The 21,336-nt window shown below is 40.1% G+C and overlaps 2 protein-coding genes across 5 annotated transcripts; one reads left to right on the plus strand and one right to left on the minus strand.

The window, feature by feature from the left end:
* The first annotated feature begins 2,567 nt into the window (after positions 1-2,567).
* On the plus strand, positions 2,568-12,434 carry RAB17 (RAB17, member RAS oncogene family). Of its 2 annotated transcripts, none has more exons than XM_072119732.1 (6): positions 2,568-2,648; positions 3,009-3,140; positions 4,170-4,321; positions 6,936-7,061; positions 10,659-10,752; positions 12,239-12,434. In XM_072119732.1, exons 2-6 carry the CDS (start codon positions 3,011-3,013, stop codon positions 12,358-12,360), a joined length of 624 nt encoding a protein of 207 aa, XP_071975833.1. In that variant the 5' UTR covers positions 2,568-2,648; positions 3,009-3,010; the 3' UTR covers positions 12,361-12,434. The 2 variants fall into 2 exon arrangements, with proteins under 2 accessions (XP_071975833.1, XP_071975834.1); XM_072119733.1 differs by having other exon boundaries at positions 2,613-2,648; positions 3,009-3,096.
* A 126-nt stretch (positions 12,435-12,560) lies between these two features.
* On the minus strand, positions 12,561-19,854 carry PRLH (prolactin releasing hormone). Of its 3 annotated transcripts, none has more exons than XM_072121438.1 (4): positions 19,727-19,854; positions 18,331-18,486; positions 16,839-16,880; positions 12,561-15,181 (listed from the first exon to the last, which is right to left on the minus strand). In XM_072121438.1, exons 2-4 carry the CDS (start codon positions 18,476-18,478, stop codon positions 15,015-15,017), a joined length of 357 nt encoding a protein of 118 aa, XP_071977539.1. In that variant the 5' UTR covers positions 18,479-18,486; positions 19,727-19,854; the 3' UTR covers positions 12,561-15,014. The 3 variants fall into 3 exon arrangements, with proteins under 3 accessions (XP_071977539.1, XP_071977540.1, XP_071977538.1); XM_072121439.1 differs by having other exon boundaries at positions 18,331-18,514; positions 19,727-19,840; XM_072121437.1 differs by having other exon boundaries at positions 18,331-18,517; positions 19,727-19,823.
* Between the last annotated feature and the right edge of the window lie 1,482 nt (positions 19,855-21,336).

Genomic DNA, 21,336 nt, shown 5'->3' on the forward strand with positions numbered 1-21,336 from the left:
TGCCAAAACAGCAATTTAGGCAGTAACAAACTTATTTCTACCAGAATCTTGGAGCTCCAATCCGACACCTTTTCACTCTTTGGACAGGACCAAGCATTACAGGATGGGTCACTTTACAAAAGCAGGGCACTACTTGGACTACCTGAGACTGCAGGAAGATGCCATGTCTGGCAAACTCTGTGCCTGGGAGACAGCCTGTGTGGTGGCACACAGAGCCATTTCTGTGGGCACTCGGGCCATCACCCCAGGACAGAATATGGATCAACTCCACCAAATCTTGCAGTCCCAGGCAACTTAAGAAATGCTGCTCTCAGTGCTATTTTACAGCGACACTAGATTGGCTGTGGGAAAACTGAGAACTGTTGAAAGAACTGCAATGTCTTTGGAGGTCATCCTGCTCGACCAATTATTCTTCCTCTACAGAGAGGAAAGGCCGATACAAATGAAAGATGTGGAAGAACAGGTAGCAATAAGTTACTACTTAAAATTCCATGTTGGCACTTCACGGTAAATACGTGGATTTTGGCTGTAGTTTGGGCACTCGGTCTCGAAAAGGTTCGCCATCACTGCTTTAGGGTATGATTCAGAAAGTTTTACCTTGCAAATGCCACATCTCATATTTAGTAGTTGCTTTTTCCTTCACCTCCTCCTTTTCCTTATCCTTTTTTTTTTTCTTTCCTTTTCCTCAGGTTAAGGAATGTCCTCCTAGGACAGGTAAGTGAAGACCTATTAAGGGAAGCCATACTCTGCATACCAAGGAAGAAGACAGCTACTTACTGCTACCAGCATGAGGGGTGAAATATCAACATCATTCGCCATGGCAGACAGAGCAAACCGAACCCGCACAAACCCAAAGGAGAGCATTGGTGGTACAGCAATGAGCATTCAGGGAACAGAGATTCTGAACTTACCGCCCCTGGAAGTCACTTTTGGTCTCAAAGGTACGAGAGGATCCAAGCCATTTCCAGATAACCACCCCAAAATGGTATCAGTAAAAAATGCATCTCACCCCTGCAAACATAAGCCCTCGCATGGCAACATTAACGGAAAAACAAATATTTTGTATTAAGTAAAGTGTGCCAAAAAACCAACTTCAAATTGGCTGGTGCATGGCCCTCCTTCCCTTCTCAGCCTCGATGTGCACCCATACTACAAGTAATGTCCACATGGGGGGGTGTCTCCATTCTCTGGAGAAATTTAATAACAAATTTTAAGATGGGTCTTTGCTTTTTATGTTTGTGAATGTGTAAATGTTACGGCTAAATTAATATATTACTGACAAAATCGGACCATTCTAAACTTCACCTCTATTTAGTTTTACTTACTTTGAAGACCGCAAAGGTTTAAAAGGAACCTGTCATCAGCAATTGGCAAAATAAGCCACTACCAGAATATTGTCAAGCAGCGTAACAACTTCTAGGTTTTTTTTCTTTTATGGTCCAGTGTGGTGGCATCATCCAGAAAATCAACTTTGAAGTGAGCTTTAAATTTGTTGTATAAAGTCACGGAGAAGAGTTTAACACTGAAATTAGGATGGGGAGCTCTGACATCTTCTTCCCTGTATTCAACATGATGTATTCAACATGATGTTAGTGATGTTTCTGGATGTAGGACCATCAATAAAAGTGAAGGGGACTTTCTAAGGACGAGAGAGCTTGATTTCAGTGTTACAATCTCTGCCTTTTTGACTTTATACAACCAGTTTACATCTCACTTCAAAGTGGATTTTCTGGATGCTGCCATCATACTGGGTCATAAAAGAAACATAACCTGGAAGGTGTTCAGCTGCTTGGCAAAAATACTGGTAGTGGTTTGCTAGGTCAATTTCTGCTGACAGGTTCCCTTTAACTAGCTACCTAAAATCTTTTTCTGACAGCTTGAGGTGTCCAAAATTGTAAATAGAGTGACAAATAGAGGGTTTTGAATTTTATATATTTCAAATCTCATTGGAAACAATATTGATCCCAAAAAGTTAAATCTCCTTGAAAATACAGAAAACCGATCAAAATCAATTTGATTAATTGAAGTGTTTAAAAGTTATAGCCAAGTGACGAATGTCAGATTACAAAAAATGGGGCTGAGCCTGAAGATATAAACTGGCTACGTCCTGAAGGGGTTACGTTTTTTGGAAGGGTGAAACAATAAAATAAAAATGCAAAAGGCCTCCAAGTGGGAAGAGAACACCTGATATTTTTGTTAACTTTTTATTTTTTAGATCAAAAATTACTGGGACGGATCAGATATAGCACAAATAGAGTTTTTGTTTCAGAGTATCTTTGTAGATTCTTTGTAGGTTCTTTTTTTCAAAACTACTGTACACGATTTTCTGTATATGGCATTTATTCAGATAATTTTTTTCCACAGGATTCTCTTTAGGACTTGGATAATGGCCAGAGATTTTTGTAACAAAATAAGCCACCAAATCTGTGTGGAGTTTCTGGTGTTTATTTTACAAGCATTGAAGCATTATGTATAAAAAGAATTATACAGTTTACATGTTTAACTATGAAGATATACCTGCAGTTTCCTTGTACCTCCCTTTTTGGACTTTGGACCTGTCACAATGGGGAGAATTGTTCGTGAGTTTACACTGAGTCATCGGCCATTCCACCACACAATGTGCTGAGGGCGACAGGTGACCGGGACAGGTGAGCTGACAATCAGTACGGATCTCGGAAGCCCTAGACCATGAGAAGTCATACAAGCCATGAATCATGTGCCAAGAAAAGAGATTTCATACAGCCCTTAGGCTCAAAGACATTTGTTATTATGTATACCGCCGTGATGGATGCATTTTCACTTCTATATTGTCTATATGTGACTTTATAAAAAAAAAGTTTAATATTCTTCCCTTGTGACCCGGTTTTACACGGGTGATCAGTTCTATTTCTCATGCAGTGTTTAGGTGAGGTGGTCACCTGAACAACAAGTAGGCCTCAAATAATGTAATGCTAATGGTTTCCACTTCCTCCTTTCCTGTACTGTGCTCATACTGTGCCTTATTATAGGGATGCTGCCGCATGAGGAGTCAACGGATTCCTTCAAACTGGTGCTACTCGGGAGTACGGATGTGGGGAAATCCAGCCTGGTTCTCAGGTATATAAGGGATGATTTCCGTGAAATTGTCTCTACTACAGGATGTAAGTTCTCTGATTATATGCCACAACTGATCATATTTTAAGAAGAAAGGAGAATGAAAGTTAAAAGGGTCTTCCACTTTCAGCAAACAATTCATATATTTTGTGTAATGAAAAGTTATATAAATTTCCAATGTATTTTCTGTTTCAATTCCTTGCGGTTTTCTAGATCTCTGCTTGCTGTCATTCTATAGGGAGTTTCATTGTTTACTTCCTGTAAGCACCGGTCCGTGGTCATGTGATGTCACACAGGTACAAGGCTCATTACAGTAACCAGAGCTGCGTGTTATAATGAGCCATGCACCTGTGTAACATCACATGACCCTGGACCGATTCTTATTCACAGGACGTAAAAAATGAAGCTTCCTGTTAATTGAGATTTGAACCTTTGAAAATGCATCCCCATATGTGATGTCTTTCTCATAGCCCCATTTCCACTACATTTCTCCGGGTCACCTCAGATACGCTTTGTGGTTTTCCATGGCAGAAAGTACAGGCGGTCCCCTACTTAAGGACACCCGACTTACAGAAGACCCCTAGTTAAAGACGGACCCCTCTGCCCACTGTGACCTCTGGTGAAGTCTCTGGATGCTTTACTATAGTCCCAGACTGTAATAGTGTCTAATGAAGCTTTATTGATAATCCTTGGTCCCATTACAACAAAAAATTTGGAAACACCGATTGTCACTGGGGAAATTTTTTTTTGACTGGAACTACAATTATAAAATATACAGTTTCAACTTATATACAAATTCAACTTAAGAAAAACCTATGGACCCTATCTTGTATGTAAACCGGGGACTGCCTTTACCTGCTTCTCCTTCTGATAACCATTCAAAGCACTTTGGATGTGTGATACTATTATACCTCTGGGTACCAGGTGATCCAAAATCTGAGGTAGACACTAAGAAAAAGTGCTAGAAAAATGTAATTTCTTGTATTAGAGCCGTGGCTAGTTGTTAAAGCTAAAGGTAAACTGGTACCATGGAATACAAAAGAGGTTTATTTCTGTTTTTTTATTTTGTTCTGTAGGTGCCTTTTTCACACAAAGAATAAATCTGCAAGGCAAAAATTTACATTTTGAGATATGGGATACTGCTGGACAGGAAAGATACCACAGTGTATGCCATCTCTACTACCGTGGTGCCAGGGCCGCTTTGCTGGTGTATGATATTACTTCTAAGGTAAGAAATTTGTGTCGGGGTTGATATTTGGGGACATTTATTTGTAAATTTCTGCAAAGGTGATTAGCCTACAACAACTTTTTGTGGGCTAACACACTGCTTTTGAGAGATTTTACTGAAAAACAGCAAGTTTGGCTGGCTGCAAAATGGGACATTGGGAAAAAACTGGTAGGAAAGTGTTCAACTAGTTTGTAGATAAAGTTAAATGCTGCATGTCTAAAACCCTAACCATAAGTAACTTACATATATCACTGACAGTGCTGCTATGGCACTTTAAAGATGGTTAGCCATTGACCAGTACGTGGCAGCTAACCTAATGTGAACTCGCCCCATGTGTTTCCAGGCCTTAAACTGATTTTCCTATTAATGTCATAGTACAAATACTGTAACATTCGCCCAGAGGAAGAAGATCATTAATCCTGTGCAGGTGTGGATAGCTGTGGCCTAATTCACTGTGTTAGATCATGAGTATAGTTAGATCGGTGGATGCTGTGTAAGATTACGGCGAACATCCACAGCTCTGCCATAGCGTCAGATATAATTCCTGCAGTCATTGTTCTGTAAATAGGTCTGAGCAATGTAATAGAAGAACTGAGCCCAAATTAAAGCCCTAAAACTAAGCCATAGTTACAAAGAGCTATATCCTCTGAACTGTGGGACCTTAAAGCACAATACAGGTGTCAATTTAAAGTGGTGAATCCCTTTAATATCTCGCAAGAATTGCGTTTCTATATCCACGGTCAGGAGTGTAATTTTCATATGCAACTCCCCCTCCCGATCTCCATGTCTGTGGCATGTAGAAACCATATCTTCCAAGAGGGACAAAATGCAATCCCCAAGCCACGCCCTGTGGCCACGCCCCAGCAGCACCTCTTTTCCGCATATACAGAAATTAACAATTAATCTTTTCCTTTTTATCAAATACATTTTTCCTTATATCAAATAATGCAAGGAGTGTTTGGACTCAACTTTTGTGCTGGATTAATTTCTTCTTACCTATATCGAAATACTATTAGACAATGGGCCACATTGACTAAAAACCGTGCAGCCATTACTTTGTGCAGTTTGCCTGTGAGGTGTGCAGGATGAACCATATTCATGAATTGTGGGGCCCATTCCTCATGAATGGGGCTCCCCTTCTGCACTGCCCCGACAAAGTGTACTAACCTTCAACATGGGGCATGCGTCAAACTGCTGTTGGACTTTGTATGATAAATGTTGCGCACGGTCCGTCTGTGCACCAGAATGCCAGTCCGGTGAAGAATAGTGCAGCTGCGACACAAGAGGGTCGTGTGTGACACATATTTGGCACAGACACTTCTTAAATACCTGTGCAAACAGTTTGCACTGAAAAGAATGTGCAAAGTCCGACAGAAAACTGGCACTGGGACCTTGGTAAATGTGGGCCAATGAGCAGAATTATGAAAAATACCAAACCAATACCAGCTGCACAGTGATGAGGTGGGTACAGGAGCTGTTATAACGCTAACACCCCACTACAAAGAGTTGTAGTAAAGTAAACATTATTAGGCGTCTTTCAGATCTCACTTTTGGTACGCGGCCAATGTAAACGCCAGGAAAGCTCCCAGCGTATAAGCTGCCCGTGTCCATAGACAAATACTGGAGGTCTCCTTTATGCCCCTTCTGCACTGTACATGTCACATTCGGCAGGAAACACTTGGCAGCATCTGGGTTGGATTCAGATGATGCATTCGATTGAAATGTCCTGTAAATGCATCAGGCAAAAATGCATAAGAAAACAGCTATGTACTAAACACATTTATCTTTGCCTGATGCAGAGAGTTACAAGAAATTTACAATGGAATTCGGGGTTTGGAGAGTTAGAATGATGTCTCAGAAGATGAAGATATGATTATATTTGAATAAATGTTGATTTTTAAAAAAAAATAAATTTTGTTTAGACCTAAGCACTTACGTTCAGGAACTTGTAAAATGTATTTTGTAGTGTTGAATAACAAAACATAGTTCCTGAATCCAAATGTTTAGGTGTAAATACTTCTGTGTGGGAGAAGCTCCTCCCTGATGTACTTCAAATGCATTTCAAAATGCAATCCAAGCGCATTTACTTACAAAGTCGTACAGTTCACTAAAAGTGCGTTGTCTGTGTATTATGCTGGGTGTGACCAATTCACTAAGAAGGAGTGCCAGAAATCATGAATGTGTGGCTTCCCTGCACTGGTCGGACAGAGTTCATCATCTTTTTTGTGGTGAACCTTTAACATACGGCGTGCGACACAATTTTCAAGTTAAATACGGCGCTTGGTCCGAATCGGTCAGACCGTCTGACAGCACGCCCCCTGATTTGTGTCGCATGGAAGCAGTGCAGCTGTGCCACAAATGGGTTACGTGCACCACAATCCCAGCGCACACACTTCTTAAATACGTGTATAACCATTTTAGCAATGAAGAACGTGCACAGTCTGACAAAAGTGCAGCGCAAAGCCCTTAGTAAATGAGCCCCAATGTGGAAACGTAGGCTCATAGTTTTGACCCCAATACTAATTGTGCATCGGTGACAGGTTGTTCTTTTTGAGGCTCATGATGAATGAAATTACATATCACTACATTTGTTTCTATTCTCTATTCCTACTAGGAGACTTTCAGCAGAGCTCAGCTGTGGCTTCAGGAGCTGCAGAAATATGTGCTTAACGGAAAGATGGTTATCGCACTAGTAGGAAATAAAAGTGACCTACATGATAACAGAAAGGTCTCCATAGAGGTAAAGCAACCGCAAAGCAAGAACCTGTAGTATCAGTATAATGTCTGATTATTCAGGGAATCATTATAATGGGCATTAGTGCCAAAATGCCCTCAGAAGCCAGGACTAAAGAAAAGATTATGGTCTTTACAAGTACCTACTTCTAGGCTGCACAGGTTTAGAGCTTCAGACCCAAATTGTTTATGTGCCTATGAGACAATATATTGTATAATATAATCTACCTACCATGTACACAAGCCAGAGGACATACAAGGCAGACCTAACATTTGTGTAGGTAGTAGGGTACCCACTGTTACCTCTTAGTCCATAGGTATTGTATATCCGGTCCATGGTACAATATGAGACATGGGACACTGGAGCTTTCTACGCTCAAGAATGTCAGGAAAGAAATAAAGACAGTAAAAATAGATGATGAAAGCATAACACATCATTTCATATAAGTAAGGAACATAAGGTGTCTTAACAGAATGTATAGAGGAAGGCACACAAGCTTAAAGGGAACCTGTCATCAGCAATTCACCTAAAAAAAACACTACCAGAATATTGTCAAACAGCGTAACACCTTCTAGTTTTTGTTTATTTTGTGGTCCAGGGTTGTGGGATCATCCAGAAAATCAACTTTGAAGTGAGTTGTTAATTGTTTGTATAAAGTGGTGGAGGAGGTGGAGAGTTTAAAGGGAACCTACCAACACGATTCTACCTATAAAGGTAGAACGGGTGGTAGGTGGATGTGTGGGACATGAGCCTCTTTTCTCCTCCTACCCTGACATCTTCGGCGCGCAGCTCCTCGTGCGCCCTCGACGAGAAGCCGGAGTTCTGCACAGTAGCTCCGGCTTCGGAGCAGTGGCTGCGCAGCCGCGGGCCGGTCGTTCTGCGCATGCTCAGAACGCCGGCTTCCCGGACGAGGGCACGCAGTTACGAGGAGCTGCGAGCCGAAGATGTCAGTGTAGGAGGAAAAAAGAGGCTGCTGGGGCATGGAGTAGCCGCGTTGTGTAGCCTCATGTCCGGCTACTCCACGTTCCAGTAGCCGCTTAAGAAAATTAACATATAAGGGTATTAAAGTTTAAAAAAAATAGCAGGGATGTGTGGATTAGCTCTAAAAAGGGCTATCCTCACGTCCCATACATCCACCTACCACCCGTTCTACCTTTATAGGTAGAATTGTGGTGGTAGGTTTCCTTTAACCCCTTAACGACTTTTTTCACACCCCACCTTCAAAAATCTATAACTTTTTTATTTTTCCACATAAAGAGCTCTGTTATGGCTTATTTTCTGCGTAACAAATTGCACTTCATAGTGACGGTATTTAATGTTCCATGGCGCGTACTGGGAAGCGGGAAAAAAATTCCAAATGCAGTGAAAATGGTGAAAAAACACATTTGCAACGTTTTCTTGTGGGCTTGGATTTTACAGCTTTCACTGTGTGCCCCAAATGACAGGTCTACTTTATTCTTTGGGTTGCTACGATCACAGGGATACCACATTTGTACAGGTTTTATAATGTTTTCATACATTTAAAAAAATTAAAACCTCCTGTACAAAAAATTTTTTTTTGATTTTGTCATCTTCTGGCGCTAATAACTTTTTCATACTTTAGTGTACGAAGCTGTGGGTGGTGTCATTTTTTGCGACTTTTTATGGCGTTTTCATTGCTATCATTGTTAGGACTGTGCTACCTTTTGATCACTTTTTATGAATTTTTTTATATTTTCCAAAATGGCAAAAAAATGTCATTTTTGACTTTGGACGCTATTTTCCGTTACGGGATTAAACGCAGTGAAAAACCGTTATTATATTTTGATAGATCGGACATTTTCGGACACGGTGATACCTAATGTGTTTATGATTTTTACTGTTTATTAATATTAATATCAGTTCTAGGGAAAGGGGGGTGATTTGAATTTTTAGGTTTTTTTAATATAATTTTTTTTTTTTAAACTTTTTTTTACTTTTACTTTAATTATTTTTCAGACTCCCTAGGGTACTTTAACCCTAGGTTGTCTGATCGATCCTACCATATACTGCCATACTGCAATATGGCAGTATATGGGGATTTTACTCCTCATTCATTACAATGTGCTGATAGCACATTGTAATGAATAGGTTAAAACGAGACAGCTTCGGGACTTCGTGAGGCCCGATGCTGTCATGGCAACGGATCACCACACCCCGTGACGTCATCGGGGAGCGAAGATCCGCGCCAAGATGGCGGCGCCCATGCGGCCATTGCCGGAGGTGATCGCGGTGAAAGCACCCGCGATCGGTGCTAGCACCGATCGCGGGTGTTACCGGTAAGCCTTTGCTGCAATATGCAGCAAAGACTTACCGGCTATGGGGAGGGCTCGGCCCGCGAGCCCTCTCCATGCACCGGGACCCGGCGCGCGCCGTACTAGTACGGCGCGCGTCGGGAAGGGGTTAAAACTGAAGTCAAGCTGGGGAGCTCTGAACACCTCCTTCTCTGTGACTGACATCATGCATCCGACTTCAGGAGATCTGGTTAATAATGTCTCTGAATGCAGGACCATCAATTACAGTGAAGGGGGATTTCTGAGGAAGAGAGAGCTTGACTTCAGTGTTAAAATCTCCGCCTCCTTGACTTGATAAAACCAAAATTTGCATCTCTTTTCACAGTAGATTTTCTTGATGATTCCATCATACTGGGTCATGAAAGAAACATGATTTGGAAGGTATTCGGTTGCTTGACAAAATACTGGTAGTAGTTTATTAGGCCAATTTCCGCTGACAAGTTCCCTTTAATGCCTAACCATTATATGTACTATACCTTTAGGGTGTGTTTACACATTCCCTTTTTAAATGCAGTTATCAAAGCCAAAAGCAGGTGTTATTCCATCTCTTTTTTTGACTCCACTCCTGGTTTGGACATCGAAAACTGCATCTGAAAAACTGAATGTGTAAACTCACCCTTGAAATGCAATAGGAGACACATGTGCATTTCTAGATCAGCAGATGGCGGTAGATAACACAAGCTTCATCCATAGCCATGTTTAGCTGCTTTCTTGGCAATATGGCTTGTTTTATATATAATCAATCCATCCAAAAACTATAGTAGTTCTGTATTGTTTGGGTTAGGTATCTGGTTTATATAACAGACATAATCAGCAGGTGGCATGACTACTCATACAGAGAGTCTCCATACTTTTAGAGGAGTTAAGTATTTCACATCATGATTAAGCAATTATTATTTTTTCCAAAAATGCTGTGATTTAGAACAGTAATATGCCTTATCTGTTAAGGTTATTACATTTGTGGAGAAGGAAATACTGTATGCTGTTAAAACCAACATATATAATTTTTTAAGCAATCCTTCCATCTTGACAGTAACCAGAACCCGGTGTCTTGAATTGTTTTAATGGCCTCATTCGACACAAATTAGGGGGCGTTCCGGAGGTCATTACGATTGTTGGCCAGATTTATTATGCAAAGTCAGACATAAGTATGTTGCATGCCCTATGTTAAAGGTGCACCACAAAAAAGTTGGTGAACGCTGTCGGCCAGTGCAGGGGGCGCCAGATTCCCATTGTTACCCATTGTCCCACTTTTTCATCACTAATTCATTATCATTAATTTTACTCTTAGGATGCACTAGCTTTTTCTGAACAAAAACAGCTTTTATTTATGGAGACTTCAGCTAAGACAGGAAGCGGTGTGAATGAAGTTTTTGAAGCAGTGGGTGAGTCCTATAATACAGTATTTGACTTCACTAAGTGTTTTTAGAATTGAAAATATACCCTCCAAAAAGATATGTACCTAATTTTACCACCAAAAACTGGTAAAACCTATCGACTTGAGTATAAGTTGAGGATGGGAAATGCATTGGTCAAAGCCTCCCCAGCCACCCCCTGTAGTATATAGCCTGCCAGCCCTCTATAGTATTTAGCCAGCTATCCCCCTGTAGTATATAGCCAGTCCCCTGTAGTATGTTGCCTGCCAGCCCACCTAAGTATATAGCCTGCCAACTAGCCCGCTTTATTATATAGCCTGCCAGACAGCCCCCTTTAGTATATAGCCTGCTGCCAATCCCCATTAGTATATAGCCTGCCAGCCCCCTTTAGTATATAGCCTGCCAGCCAGCCCCCTTTGGTATATAGCCTGCTAGCCAGCCCCCTTTAGTATATAGCCTGCCAGCCCCGTCTGTTATATAGCATGCCAGCCAGCCCCGTGTAGTATATAGCATGCCAGCCAGCCCTGTGTAGTATATAGCATGCCAGCCCCCTTTAGTATATAGCCAACCCCTTAAGTATATAGCCTGGCTGCCAGCCCCTTTTAGTATATAGCCTGCCAGCCCCGTCTACTATATAGCATGCCAGCCAGCCCCGTGTAGTATATAGCCAGCCAGCCCCCTTTAGTATATAGCCAACCCCTTAAGTATATAGCCTGGCTGCCAGCCCCTTTTAGTATATAGCCTTCCTTGTTTGTTTTCCTCTAAGAGCAAACATTGATGAACACTGACTTCTCTCGAAGCTTTCTATAGATTTCTTCCAAGTAATTGGATTCCTTCTAACAAACAAATAATATAATTAGCTAACTTGCTCTCTAATACATGTATATATATCCAGAGTGTGAGAGAGAATGATGCAGAAATAAATAAAACATTGTAACAGCTTTATTCTCCAGAGCTCTACACATATATTATGTATGCTGTGTAGTACATTTGATATATCTCTGCTCAGTACCATGTTGGTTTTTGGATGTACCTGTCATCTCTGGGTGTGTGGGATGTGTACAATACATATATACTGAATATGAATATTGTATGGGATCACAATGGCAGCGAGCACTGTGGTATATAATGGACGTAGTGATAACCTCTATGGAGCATGGAGGCTGCTGGGCCCATAATGTGGATTTTCCCTATATGAGGAAACTAGTGCTACAAATAATAATAAATTACAGGGGGAGACTTGGTACAACTTTTTTCTTTGGGGCACAATAGTGTCAGGTCAAGCCCCTGGATGGATGTGATATTGCAGTCTACAGGGATCATTCCTCTCCACTTTATATGCCTCTTCAGCTCAGGAAGCCTTCATACATTACACGCCAAGTACATCCTTTACACTCCCCTGTTTTCTACTTACCACCTAATGTACATTTATATTTAATGCTCCGATGCTTCCTGTGTATCTTCCTCATCAATGTCCTATGTGATCTATCTGCAGCCAGTAAACTACTGACATTGGAAAAGCAAAAGGAGGAGAATCAACACAGAGGAGACTCTCGCATCTCTCTTCAAGAAACACATTCTCCGAGTGAGGGGCATAGATGCTGCACTTCCCTATAAAAGTGGAGTCACTGTAATATTTGGGTGGAATATAACCTCTGCTTTTGGTCAGACTTGTAATAGCCAACACAAATATGTGTACAGAATATTAATAAAAAATTTATTAATAAAAATATTAATAAAGAAATAATAAAAATGATATATCCCTATATTCTCGTGATATCGTGAGTCAAAACTTTTTTAAAAGCAATTTGCTTTTATTTTGATTGGTATAAAATATTACATTTTGAAAGAAGAAAAGACAGAGCATTTATTACTACAGTTTGTATATAGTACATGAAAGGGAAATAGAAAATGAATGGAAAACACTATGGTACATCCATGGTAGTCAGTGTTAGGAGGGACTTTAGTCAAAGGGTCTGTTCATACTGGGAGTGTTTTGTCTGGTTTTGTTGTATTGGGGAGATGGAAAGTATAGTCTGTATTCCCATTAATAATAATGGCACCATGCTATACACTAATTCTTTGGGGCCAGTTCAGAAATGGGTCCCACAAAGCTTTCAGAATGAATAAATATGAACAACTTTGAGTGCTCAGAACTTTGGGAATTGTGAGACATTTGTACACAACCAGCAACGCAATAGGCCAAAGCTGTAGTCATGATCTGATCATAGGTCAACTATGGCTTTGGGCGAAATACATTAATCTGTTGTGTACATCCAATAAAGGATATTACCGAGCTTAAATAAATGGATGACTTTCTTTTTTCGAAGGTATAATCCAGGTAGATGTGCTAGAAATAAGAGTCTTCTTGCAGATTTATGATACAAGGTATGAAAAGCTTGCAATTTTCTTGTGAACCCCATTAAATGCAACTTTTTGTGGCTTTTACATCCTGCTCACCACTTACCAAAAAAGAAATGTAATGAGCATATAGCATATTACTAAAAAATACAAAAAGTACACTAAAAAATAGAACATTAGGTACACAAAGGTGGTTTCATGGCAGAACCATATAGGTGCTGGGCAGCGAGCACATAAAATAGGCATATAATACATTGTTTTTTGGGGAGGTGCTGGGCAGCGTCCCCCTCCATGCGCCTCATTACGTCCTGTCTTCGTGGATATTCTGTTACTTTTACATTATGTGTGCGCCTTATTCATTCATTTTGACTTTTCTATGATGTGTTGCACTTTAGGCTTTGCACTATGCACTTTATAAAACTATGTATTATTGCCTATTTTATGTGCTTGCTGCCCGGCACCTATATGGTTCTGCCATGAAACCACCTTTGTTTGTCTAATGTTCTATTTTTAAGTGGACTCAATAAACTTTGTATTTTTTAGTACTATATGCTCATTATATTTCTTTTTTGGTAGTGTCTGCTTCTGAGCAAAATAGTCCCATACTATTGGTGCCCTGCCCAACTTGAGCACTTTGCTCTTACAATTCTTACTTTTTGGTAAATTTTTTAAATAGGATTTAGATGAACATTGCAGGCCCTGGTAGGAATACCTGACACATGGGTCGGGCTATAGCTCAAATCTAATGCATAGATATAAATTCCGTTATAAGTGATGCCTCAGGATTATTAAGGGGTCGAGAATGGAGCACAAAATGCTGGTCTTAGTAAATTGTTCCATGAGGGGTTATTTATCATACGCCAGCGTTCGTGCGCCCCAACGCTGCTCTGTCACAGTCGGATACATAAAAAGGCTTCGACCTCTAGATGTATCCGGCGGGGTCCTGCGCAGAGCTTTTCTCTATGCCAGGCAGGAAATAAACGCAGCCGCTGCCTTTTCAGATGAGAAAATTTGTTGGCCGCAGTGAGTGCCCTCTGTGCCAGGACTGGCCCACTCCCCGCCGGCCATGCCCCCCCCCCCCTTCACGCCTCTTCTTGTCCCACTGGCGTGAAGGTGACGAATTGAGGGAAATAATCGCAAGTGCTAGCTATAAGTGAGCATTTCAGGACCTTGAAACTTTGAAGCCTTGATAGAGGCAGAAGCCTTGATAAATATCCCCAATTGTGTCTATGTATGCAGAACAACATGAATGCCTCCCCACAACCACAGGCAGGAAGATACAGGATAATATGAATGTATACTGCACATCAGGATTTAATTTCACTAAAGCCATTTTGAAAATATGACAATATTGTATTTGAGGGGCAGTCATAAGTTTGCAATGCTGCTCCAAAGTCTATAAGACTGATAAGGTATATAAAAACGTTTAGTCTGTGTCAGTCTTAAAGACTGCTTGAAGTTTGCTGTACACATATAAGACTATCTGGTTATTGAAATGGGGGGACCAGGACCCTCAGTCCCATAATAAGTTGTTGTGCTGACGTCTTAGAAATCAGAAGCTTGTTGAGGATATGTTGTTATTGTAGGGTTACTTTCTTTATAATAAATATATCAGACAATAGAAAAACCGGAGATAAAGATGAATTTGAATGCTTTCCCTATACAGTTCTACACAATGTCAGTGTTACTGAATCATTAGGTAAAGTAAGTAAAAAAATAGTTACATATTGTATACATGAAATGGGAATCTAAAGCCAACCAAACCCAGATTATGGATATATTCTTCAAATGTGTAATGTAGATGCCTCTGACAGAGACTTCTGGCTGTAGTAAAATGAAGAGGGCTGTTTAGCTCCCAAATATATACAGTACATAGGTGAAAGATGATGGAGACCACCACATGAGCCGTTTTAGATGTCATCATTCAGCTCAGAGCTGTCTTCTATTGGGACACATGTCTGTCCCAATGGTCTGTAAATGGACTTTTGAGTGTCTTCCCAGGTAGTGCCTCTTCTACCAAATCTGCCCACTGGACGTATGCCACGGCCGGTGTACCATGATGGGTCTATGTCAGGATCTGCAGAAACAAATGAGGAAGACAGCAATAAATACACCTGTTGCTATATAAAGAGAGCATGTCATATATTCCAACTACTACATGAAGAAAGTAATGGAGAAAGAGAAGGGAAAACTTAAAAACTTCTTTAAAGACAGACACAAACAGCAGAAGTTGAGGTTGCTGAGCACCCTGGGAGGCAAAGGCCTGTTATCAGCGCCCATATAGGACGAATAGCAGTACTTTTGCTATGTTTGGGGCCCATGCACAATTTTAAACGTAGTTCAAATGAATGAAACTGATTTTCTGGTGTTTGTGAATCCCTTCTTCTATATTATATGCTTATAATTTTCCCACAGCTACTGCATTGAAGGTCCTGTTTAGAAAGAGCTCAGGCACTGCCATACAGCTCCTATTTACTGCATAACCCCTTGCATTACCAATATTAATATACATTGCTTAAAAAAATCTTAAAAATACTGTACCCAATAAATAATATTAATAGCAGTAAGTATTTGCCTTGTACAGGAAAGTGATGCTGCCATCTACTTGCAGTTTGCAGTAATGCGAGTCAAATAAATCACATAAATAATTTAATTAATACATTAATATTAATCACTGTTTGTTCTAAAAGAGACGTGCAAGTGGTAATAATAGGATTAGAACTATATTCTGTAGCAGGTCAATAACCAAAAACATACAACTAATGCAGTATCGGCTCCAGGTTTCAGTAGGCCCCTGGGCAACAGGAGCTTCAGTGGGCCCCTTTGCAGTGGTGGCATTAAAAATTCAGAAACTAAAACAGTCTCCTGTTCCTTAAAATATTCCCTAGTTTATCAACACAAACAGCACCTCATGGTTATTTTATATAAATCCCTCCTCACCCCCTGTGGATTCATTTGATGCAGCCCCCTCACCCACATGGATTCCTTATTTACAGCCTTATGTGGGCCCCCCAGCAGCTCTGGGCCCGGCGATTTGCCCAGGTATGCCCAGTGCTGGCACCGGCCCTAGGCTGATGTAATCAAGAGCGATCTAATGCATAAAGAAGGATAAGGAGTTGTGGATGTGATGACATTTTCCACCCCAGATCCATCAACATGAAGTCTGTCTGGGGTTACATGAAGAGCCAGAGGAATTTAAATGAACCAACATATACAAAAGATTTGCAGTTAGTTCTCTGAGATGTTTGGAACAGCAGCCATCCCGAGTTCATTAAAATACTATGTACAAGTGTACCTATGCTGTTTTGAAGGTAAAGGCTACTCACACCAAATATTGATTTGGATTAGATTCCTTTAGTTTATTCAGTTTGGTAATTGACATAAATAAGTTTTTATTTTAAAAGTACCGTATTCTTATTCCTAATTTATTACAACCCTTATCAAAACATTTGAACAGAACTGTATAAGGAATGAAAGTGATGGCAACAAATATTGAATTTTTGTTAATCCATAATAAATAAATCTACCCTCCATAAAAGTGAAGAATAAATGCCACATGTAGTCTTAACTGTGATCTATAGAATGATACAGTAAAGCTGCAAAATGGGTAAATGTATCCAGAGAAATTTGGTAGATACTAAACATTTTTTTTTCTGTGGAAACATATAAACATTTAACATATGAACCTTAATCATAGTCATCACAGAAACATATCTATAAATTGATAGACCTACCGCTTCTTCTGTGTGCAGCTGTTGACATTTTAGGGAATAGACCTAAAAGAGATTTAAAAAAAATTGAGTGGATGTGTGGTCTTCATAGTCATTGAAGAAATATTATAAAAAAGTGTTTAATTTAACTGTTAAAGGGGTTTCCTGAAGATTTTAGGCTATCCCATTTCCACAGGATAGGGGGATAACAAAATGGTTGGTGAGGGTCTGACGAGGGGCATAACCAGGTGACCCTAGAGCCCATAGCAGAGTTCTGCATGGGACCCCTGTTCCCCTTAAAAACATATATTTGTATACTGACATGTTTATACAATCATTCACATTTATACACCCATATATACTTACATTTCTATACTGTTATACACACACATACATTTCTACACACATACATGCACTTATATATACATTTATACACTGTATAACATAGTATATACATATTATATAGACACACACACATATATACGCATATACATACACATCATATACTTAGGCACACCACATATACACATACATACAGTAAAATCACAACATATACACACATACTGCATATAAATACATATAGCCTATACAGACGGCCCCTACTATACACACAAACATACAGTATATATACACCATAAACACACATACAGCATATACACACACATATTTATACACTCATACAAACATTTATATACTCACTTATCCCAGGGGGTGTCACAGGCCACATTTATTGTTTTATGCAGCCCAGTAGCTGCTGACCACATGGGGGAAGTACTCTGCAGGAAGAAGAGATGAGAGATCCCTAGCCCTGCTACCCCCTCCTCCTCCCCAACATTTCTCGTCTGAGCTGTCGGCTCTGCTGTGTACTGTGGAAATTGTGCAGTGTTATATAAATATTATGCAGTACAATGTACAGTATAATATGTATATAATGTTGCGCCTGCTCCATTCTCTAGTGTGGCAGGTCAGGTGGCCGGGCCCCCTGACACTCTGGGACCTGTAGCAGCTGCCATGGCTGCTACCATTGTAGTTAAACCCCAGCGTCCAACTGCTGTGACCCTAAACAAATAAGGGGATGCCTGTCAACAAGTCCCTGTTCTCACTTATTTATGCAGTGGCAGGACACGCATGTGCCTGGTTGCTCCTTTGTAAATAATACAGGAAAGGAAGTGCTATGTTCTGCAATTACCGACGCTACTTTTGTACATGGAAAACTTGGGACAACCCCTTTAAGGCTTCATTAGTCCATATCTTACTTGTGTCTCTAGCTTTTTATCTGTAATGTGGTGGAGTAGAGGCCATATTTTTGTTTTAGTGGCTGCATATTTTTGGAATAAAATATGATTTTGTTAAACTTGATGGCATGTCATCACCATCGTCATAGTAGGGAAATAGTAAAAACACATTTGTTGTGTAACCTGATCTATACTTTAAGCGTTTGTACAATAGTTGTATAGTAAGCTATTGGCAAGATCCCATGATAAATCCTCCTCCTGTAGTAACTGTGAATACTCACTTCGAATGTCGAGGGATGGCTGTAGTACTCGGCTTTGAGTTTCAGGTATGGCCAAGCACAGCAGCAACAAGCAAGAAATAGAGGCACACACCAGTTTCATTCTACGGTTTGTAGACCCTCTGACTGCTGGTGAAGAGCAGCAGGGCATCAGGCAGTCTGCAACACAATGACAGGCCGTTGTCTTCTTCTAGAGTCAAGTAGACAAATATGTATCCAGTAACATGTATCCAGATAAGAATTTCCAAGAAAAATATACTGACGACAACTACTGGTGGCATATGGAGATATATACATAGTGGTGAGATATATACATATATATGTAATATCTATCTATCATTTATCTATTTATCTATCTAACACCACTATGTATAAATCTCCATATGCCACCAGTAGTTGTCGCCAACTACTATATATATGTCTAGAAATCTAGGGCTTGAAAAAGGCTCCTTGGAGCCAAAACGTTGCTGCTGTACCTTGTTGTACTTCTGAACATGGAATAAAGGATTTTCACTTTCTTCACCTAACCATTGACGCCCTGGAGTGCTGCTTGATTCTCGTGTATTACATATGAAGGACCTGGAGCCTGGTCTCAGCGAGCTTGCACCCACCTGCACCTTCGTTTGTTTGCTGCTTGAACTTTCTACAAGTGTTTAGAAATCTATCAATGTTCTAATGAGATTCATTTATGTATTTGTTATAGCAAATAGATGAGAATGAAGGAACATAAGTTTGTGAATGTGTAGGACTGTTTATTTTGGTTAGTAGTCATATCGGGGGATGTTGCTGCCATAATACTTATAAGCATATATAATAATTAAGGAGCTGCTAATCTGCAGAGAATGCATTTCATGCCTGTAACTGTATAGATATTAATCTGTGATATCTTATATAATAATTGAGGAGCTGCCAATCTGCAGAGAATGCATTCTCTCTATGTAATGGTAACTGTACAGATATTATGCTGTGTTATCAGGGGGAGCCTGTAGGTTTCCCTTTTAAGTGAAAATTGTTATTGCTCTTGATATCAAACAGATTTCCAGTTTGGAAGGAAGATTCTCACGCCTTGTACACACTGGAGAGGTTCTGAATTATATGCAACAGATTTTAAGTGACTGTATTTAGAAAGTAGCAAAACCGTAAGTGCCGAGCGTATCATCCTTTTAACTATACTCCATAATATAAAAGTCTAAACAATTGACTTCCTACTCATCACATATATGGGGGAATTGGCTCAGTGATTAAATGCATAATCATAATAAAGAAAATGAATTCAATTGATACATAAACCTTAGGTGGGTGTATAGATGTGGGCATATTGCAGCGTTAATGTCTGGTAGGAGGACAATTAAGTGTTGTTGTATATCCACCTTATAAAATAAGTAGCCATCATACTCACGGTTTCTGGTGACAGGGGACTCTCTCCCCAGCTGTCCTCCTATGTCTGCTCCCCTCACAATCTGGTTATATTAGCAGTCTGTGGCTTGACGTCAGTAGCAGCCCCTTGCCCCTCTATCACAACTCACATCCTCCTCTCATCTACCTACCCCCTAGATCCATTATGTTAATTTATTTTTAACCAACTGAAGCAGTGGCTTTTAATGACTCACATGTGACTCTTATCTTTTCAAGTTCCATTTAGTTCTTAATAAAAAGAAGGGAAAGGCCAGGTCTTTTCTCATCACATAGTATTAATGAGCATTTAAGATGTTCGCTACACCTCCATGTGACTTCATTTGCACCTACGTGAACATATTGTATTCCTGTATATTCTCCAAATAGCAATAACTCTTAAAATGTACTTGAAGGTTTTATAGAGTGATGTTGCAGTAAGAAAGTACATATTTTGTTTGAAGAAGGCTTAAAAAAAGGATGTAAAACTGAAAAAAGACCCTTGAGGAGCCACTTGCAATACCAGACTACATAGAAAGCAGTCCTATCACATTGTGCAGCCTTAGATTGGTCACTTGTAGTAACGTAAGTTTACAAAGCAATGTAAATGGGTTACATTTAGATGTTTTTTTAATGAAAAACTTCCTATTGTCAGTAGATTGTATGATAAATGACTATTATGCTTGAAGAAGACTCAATAGCTACCTGACAGGAGCTTATAAAGATGCACACACAGTGAGATTTACTAATTCAGGAAAGTCACAAAAACAACAGAAAAATCTATGATCTAATTGGAGGTTTTGCTCTCCATGTATTATAAATATAGAAGTACAATAGCATAACCTCTTCCTTATTCTGATTAGGTTGTAAATAGCACAAACTTTGTAAGAATAGCACAAATATTTGTAAGAAGGTGAGTTGGACCTTTTGCCTTTGAAAAGTTTGCCCTGTCAAGCTCAGACCCAACTGAAGCATGACCCAAACACATCAAGCTTTACTCAGCATGTGCCAAGTTGTGAGAATGTTATTTATCATTAGGTCCTTGGGACAGTTCTATGCAGGGGCGCAACTTGGAGAGGCAGGACCATATAGCAGACACCTGAATGCCCCCCCCCCCTACCCTTATTTCTATATTATGCGAGTTACAATCACATATTTATACTCTCATGTGCACACCTTGAGCATATACACATGCAGTGCCATTTACAAAAATACAACATATATACACACATACAGAATATATACACATCATACATCATTTACATATCACATATATGTATGTATATAGGTAGCCAGCACCCAGTATATAGGTAGCTAGCACACTGTAGCCCACCCTTTTTCGCCCAATATATAGGTAGCCAGCCCCTTGAAGCCCACCACAGTATATTGATAGCCAACAAAGTGAAGCCCCTCTGCCTTCCAGTATAAAGGTAACCAGCACACTGCAGCCCCCTCCCCCCAGTATATAGGTAGCCAGCACACTCCCGTTTCTTCCACTGGGCTTGCACCTGGTAGAAGAAACTGGCCTGATCCCTTGCTTGTTTCCACCAAGTCCTGATATTGGCGTTGTTCTCATTGGCGTTGTGACTCTTAGATTCTGTATTATGTTTCCTACAA

Source organism: Engystomops pustulosus, chromosome 8 (genome assembly GCF_040894005.1).
Source record: "Engystomops pustulosus chromosome 8, aEngPut4.maternal, whole genome shotgun sequence".
Taxonomy (NCBI): Eukaryota; Metazoa; Chordata; class Amphibia; order Anura; family Leptodactylidae; genus Engystomops; species Engystomops pustulosus.